This window comes from Filicampus tigris, chromosome 5, assembly GCF_054856515.1.
Source record: "Filicampus tigris isolate MCC_2025a chromosome 5, RoL_Ftig_1.0, whole genome shotgun sequence".
Lineage (NCBI taxonomy): Eukaryota > Metazoa > Chordata > Actinopteri > Syngnathiformes > Syngnathidae > Filicampus > Filicampus tigris.
Genome location: NC_141221.1, coordinates 9,738,163 through 9,744,162, shown reverse-complemented (window position 1 = coordinate 9,744,162; position 6,000 = coordinate 9,738,163). Strand labels below are relative to the sequence as shown.

Genomic DNA, 6,000 nt, shown 5'->3' with positions numbered 1-6,000 from the left:
TGTCAAGAGGCCTCTGTGACTTTTTGCTTGTCGGATTTGCCGCAAAGGATAACGCGACGAGCAACTCCGGCACTCTTCTCAAACTTCTAATCTCTCATTTACATGTCGAAGGCAACACTTTTCACGGCAAGAGTGGAGGCGCTTGTTGGATGAAATGGAGCGATGATGAGAGTCTGCTTGTCTTGTTTATTTCCCCCCAAAACAATTGAATTGATTTTCTCTCAGATGGTGTGGAACTAACCCAAGCATCGTATTTGCACCCTCGAGAACATCTGCTTGACTGCAATCGACTGTCGTATTTCCTCGTTGCTAAGCCATCGGCAGCCTCGCACCGGATTCACATTGCACATCTTTAAATCTGGTACTGAAAAGTACAGAAGGAAGACCTAAAGCCACTTTGAAGCGTCAATTCATCCATAAATCTAGAGAAAGGGGTACAACCCCGGACTGGTTTCGTTGGAGTATCGCTTCGCTACCTGATGTTGAAAATGGTGTATTACAAAATGAACACAAAAGGTCATAATGTCCGTTTTCTGTTTCGTTGTATTTCATCAGAAAACCTTTTTTGTTGTTGTTTTTTGACCAAATTAAAGTTACAGATGCCACTCTATCCCAGCTGACTTTGGACGCAGCTAAATTCTACAATAAAAGATAGTAGGGGTGTAATGAAAACCATTCTGAATTGGAAAATCGGTTTGAAAAAGATGTGTGTGCATCAGTACACAAACTATCGCACCTCATTTGTATATCTATCTATCTATCTATCTATCTATCTATCTGTATATATATATATATATATATATATATATATATATATATATATATATATATATATATATATATATATATATATATATATATATATATATATATATGTATGTATATTCATACACACACCTTATACAGGAGTGGTAACGGATTCTGTGAGTTGTGGCGCTCAGTAAAAACAAGCATGCAGATGTTTCAGGCTGATGCGGTTCTTGAAGGTCACGGTTGCGTGTTGGAGGGAATCGTAATCCTGTAAAATCAGATTAGGGCCATCAAGAGGCCATGAATACAAAGAAGACACTGGCCTGTCATTTCATGCACGGTGGAAGGACGATTTTGAAATTTTTTTGAAAAAAAATGTCCTTGTGGCCGCGCCACCGCACACATTTGCCTTTTATGCCCGCCAAGGACGCCACTCTAATACTTGGGAGATTTGCTTTCTCATTACAAGAATGTTCATGCTGGTTCCTTTTTTTTTTTTTTTTTTTTAGCAATGTGTCATTTTGCATTTTGCATCGTTGAATATCTTTGTGAGGTTTTTATATTTGGACAAAACAAAGGAGAGTGCCAAGCTGTGTTTTTTTCCCCCTGAAGAGATGAAGAGAGAAGAAGGACATGTTGAATGTACAGGTTGTTGTCTTGGACCTTGTTATAGTCCTTAATGTAATAAAGACAGATACATATACAACAGGCAGAAGAAAAGGTTGCCGATATTATTTATACTTGGGCATTTTCCTTCATACCGATTTTCATTTTGCAGAGTGCAGGCTAAAGATGTTCAATAGATTCTGGTGACCTCATTGAAATACATTTTGCACATTTTTGTATGATTAATAAACATAATTGTGCCCGTTGTGGTAAAAAATGAGGGACTTTGCTTCTCTCTTGGAAAATTCATGTACAGAACTTGAATACTAAACAGTTCATTGCATTGCAGTGCACTCAATAGACTCGTGCTCTGGTTTGTTGCAGCGCTTCGCTATATATATATATATATATATATATATATATACCTGTATTTGACATAACGATGATGTTCAATTTTTCTCTGTTGTAACATTAAATACTAAACAAGAAATGATCGTAAAACAGTCAAATGTTCTGCTTGTAATTCATATCTTAATTGCTTTAAGTGTTAAGGGACAAAAAATTTGTTACGATATATATTATTAATTAATCAGCCAATTAATCGGTTATCGGTTAATTCTGCCAAATATCACAATCCGTCTCAAAAAATCCGTATCGATCGGGCCCTACTTTCCATATGGCCGATTTTGACCTTGTCAATCCAAAGTGACCTTTGTGTGAAGATTCCTTCGCCACATCTCTCTCATTAGATTGTGCAGGTAGTAAATTCCCAGCGACAAAATAAACAGTGGGAACGCTCGTAAATATCTTTGTCATTCCCCGGAGAGGAAACCAACTTGAGAAATCATTTCCTCCTCAAAAAGTTGCACTTCTAATAAAGCAAAGAGCAAACAGCGACGCGGCTTTGTGGCGCACACGAGCAGAGAGCAGCGATGCTCGCGCGGGAGAATTATTCATCGCCTGTTTTATTCCTGCGAGGATGCCGTTGACAGCGGCGTCTCATCTCGCTCTGCCCGGCTTCCATTAGGGCCGCGAATTGCAATCGGATGTCTTTGAAAAGACTTGTTGGAAAAGGAGTAGCGAGAGCCAAAGGCAAAGAAAGAAAACATTTATTGTTTATGAATGTGGTGTCACACAGGTCCTGTCGGGGGAGAGGAAAGGAGGACCGGTGTTGATTTGAGGTCTGCGGTGATCCACCTCTGTCGCGCTCTCCTCCCGACAGGCAGCTGCACTTTGGATTTGTTCCCCCGCAGGACAATCGGCACATTCGTTTCAAAGCAATACATTGCCTTTGCAAAAGACACTCTAACATTCCACATGACGACTAGTTTTTGTTTTGTTTCGTTTTTTTTTTTTTTACATTTGTGATACCCGCTGTAGGTTATAAAAATGTACATGACATTGTTGTGTCTCAGTGCAAAAGATACCGTAATAGTCCAAAACAATCATTTTTTTTAAAAAAAATGTGCCCTTGAGAAATCATAAAATGTATTTTCACTCAATTTCAGTGTTTTTCAAAGTGAGGTGCAGCATTTTTTTTTTTTTACTGCAAGACTTTTCTAGTTCTGAAGGAGAGAGGCGAGCCAGCATGGGGAAGAATGAAAATTTCAGGAAAATTCGTTTTTTTATTTTTTCATGACTTTTCAGTATTAGACCCATTGTGGTTTGTTCAAAAATGGTCTGAATTGAAACCTCTTTGCAATGAGTTTTTAAACTCATTCAAATGAAACTTTTACAGAATGATCTGTTTGACACAATGTGATGTATGAAAAAAAAATTCTCAAAGCTTGAAATTTCTGAATGGCATCGCAATGAGTTTTTAATCTGTCGTCGAAATGAGATTTGATAGATGAATGAATTCTTGTGAATTCAGACACATTGTGAAATTTCTTAAACTTGTTTCCAATTAGTTTTTACACTGTCATTAAAGTTGGATTTAAGAGAAAAATTGTCACTATGTTCTAAAACATTCAAGAATTCCTTTGGTGCTAGACCCCACAGCGACATGTTAAAAAAAAAAAATCTGTCTCGTCTCTCTATGACATTAATTTCTTTCCAACAACTTTTTAAACTTTTTTTTTGAAATGGGAATTAAATTATAAAGCTTACATTTACGAACTTGCAAATTCTGTCAGACCCCACAGTAATATTTTCCTCTTTCTTAAAGGCTTTGTAGTAAGTCAAATGTAAATGTCTGCCTTCTGGGGATATTTTTGCAGAACGTCTTGAAATGTTAAATGAGGTCGCCAGGAGCCCGTACTTGTAAAACCCTGTAAATAAAATGTAATCAGCCCGTTTCAATAAATAACCACCAGAAGCAGTTGTACAGTCACCGTCAGATAGCAGCCTTGACTTTGAATGCGTATTCACAATCAAGCGCGTGTACCAGTACAGCACACACTCACATTTCATTAGAACGACTTATAACTATACACACAGCGGTAGTACTTGCACTTGTCTCCATGGTAACTTACAAAAGCGCCAAAGTCAAGGGTGTGAAGCCCCCGCGAAGCGATCGCTCAAGAGCGGTGAGCGTAAACCACCCCCGGTGCACCGAGCAGAGTCAAAATCGATCGGGCTCATGCCGCCACACGGAGCGGTCATCCATCAGTTTTCGACAGCGCTTGTCCTCATTAGGGTCGCGGGTGAGCTGGGGCCGATCCCATTTGGCTGTGGCGCCAGAGGTGGGGTACACCGAAACCGACCGTCGGGCGCCGCGCGGGATTATTCGCCAAGTCGTTTTCATGAGCGACCAGAGCGGCAAAGTGAAAAGCCAAGTGCGGAGAGTCCCTGTTCGGCCAAAGCGATAACACGACTGCCACATCGACAGACTTTTCAGCCTGCTCTAGTCTACTGTAATGTCCGTTTAGCTATCACGAGAGAGCAGTGCACGTGACCGGCCTGTGTCTGTTGAACGGCCATTTCGGGAACTGTAAAAAGGAGCGTTTTAAGTGGACTGGACACCATATTTTAATTCCGGCTCTGTTAAATTGTTCCATTGTATAATGTCTGAGGAGTTTGGTTCTTGCCCCGCTCAATGTGTAAGGTGCCTTGAGATAACATCCGTCGCGAATTGGCACAATATAAATAAAACAAACCTGACTTGTATCGCTTGGCGAGAAGGGTTCCGACGAGAAAGCGTACCGCGAATCGCTTCACGGGGGACAACGGTGGTAACCGTGACAACAAGAAGGGTGACCATGGGTCATTATCTGCATAAAAGTATTTACATCTGTTCTTCAAGTTCTGTGGCTTATTTCCCGTGTGTGAACGTCCCAAGTCAAAGAAGGCAATGAAGTGTCACTAAGGTAGAAGAGGAGGGGGGGGGGGGGGAGGGGGAGGAGGAGGGTTGCGAGCGTGGGAGTTCATCAGCTGGTGCAGATGCTGTTTATGGAGATGATGGCCGGGTCCACCAGGCCCAGTTCCTCGTGCTCGTTGACGCACAGCTGATAGCCGCAGCCTCGCCTGCGCTTCAGCGGCGTCACCTTGGCGTCGGGTTTGGCGCGGGGCGGCAGCAGGAAGCCCACGCTGCCGGCGATCAGCATGTGCCAGATGCTGTGGATGTAGAAGTAGTTCTCCTCCGTCTCCACGAAGGCGTAAAGGGCCACGGCGGATGTGGCGATGGCCGTGCCCGGCAGGAGGAAGAAGACCCAGCGCTTCCAGGTGGGCGGGTAACAACGGCGCCGGCGAATCGTGCGCACCGTCTGAAGGGAGCAGAAACAAAAAAATGATTGTGCTGTTGATTGAAACAGCTGCTCGGCCTCTACTATGGGGGCTTCTGCAAAGGCCCATAAATTACAATACGATTCTTGAATTTGAATTTGAGGTGGCAAAATTGCAGAATTTGGATGTAGATTTGAAATTCAAGATGCTAAATTAAACGGTATTGAAAGCGGAAGTCAAACCAAACGTATTTTTTCCCCAGAATATGTTCCCAGCAGGCCCACTAGTTGAAATACGGCATTCTGATTAATTTTGCGTTTGTGGAATATAAGTTAAGCAGCAAAATGCACCCACTTTTCGCCATCTCGTGGGGCGGCCATTTTGTCACTTTTGTCGACTGTAGATGACATCACAACTCTCAGGGCTCAGATAACGAGCAATCACGGCTCACCTGTTTTCTGAAGCTAGGCCGTGCAATGCCATGTTTAGACTAGTGAAGGCGCATATTCTTGTAATAACTTTGAAACCGTTTGATATGGCGGTAGAACAGCACTGCAATTCCCAGAATACCTTGCTTTAACGAAGCCAGCTTTAAAATGGCTGCCCAAACATTTTGGACATTTTTGTTGCGGGCACACTCGTGAAATACATCATGCTGTCTGATTTGTGCTGAGAATGATTTTCCATGAATTGCATTGATTTCAACTCCACTTTCTGTGATTGAATTGACTCCACCCTACATCAATTTGGAGTCGATTCAAATTCATCCGTTGAGTTGAATTGAATTCTGCAATTCTGAATTTTGCACAGCCCCGATGGTGGCGGGAAACTCACAAATGAATCGTCAAAAACCAGGCTTCAAGTTGCTTATGCCACGGCAATCTACACATTTTGAAAACAACCAAGCCATGTTCATTAAAATGGCTCCCGTTAGCTTAACGCTAACATATAATGGAATATACCATTGACATGCTAACAGTC

At 42.0% G+C, this 6,000-nt stretch overlaps 1 protein-coding gene across 1 annotated transcript in view; it reads right to left on the bottom strand.

Moving 5' to 3' along the window:
• Positions 1-2,448: 2,448 nt before the first annotated feature.
• The window catches only part of tmem8b (transmembrane protein 8B), a 44,070-nt gene continuing 40,518 nt past the window's right edge, over positions 2,449-6,000 (bottom strand). The window contains exon 13 of the mRNA XM_086031401.1: positions 2,449-5,060. Within this exon, the coding sequence (XP_085887527.1) occupies positions 4,725-5,060 (336 nt within the window). The 3' untranslated portion in view covers positions 2,449-4,724. The remainder of the gene's footprint in view (positions 5,061-6,000) is intronic.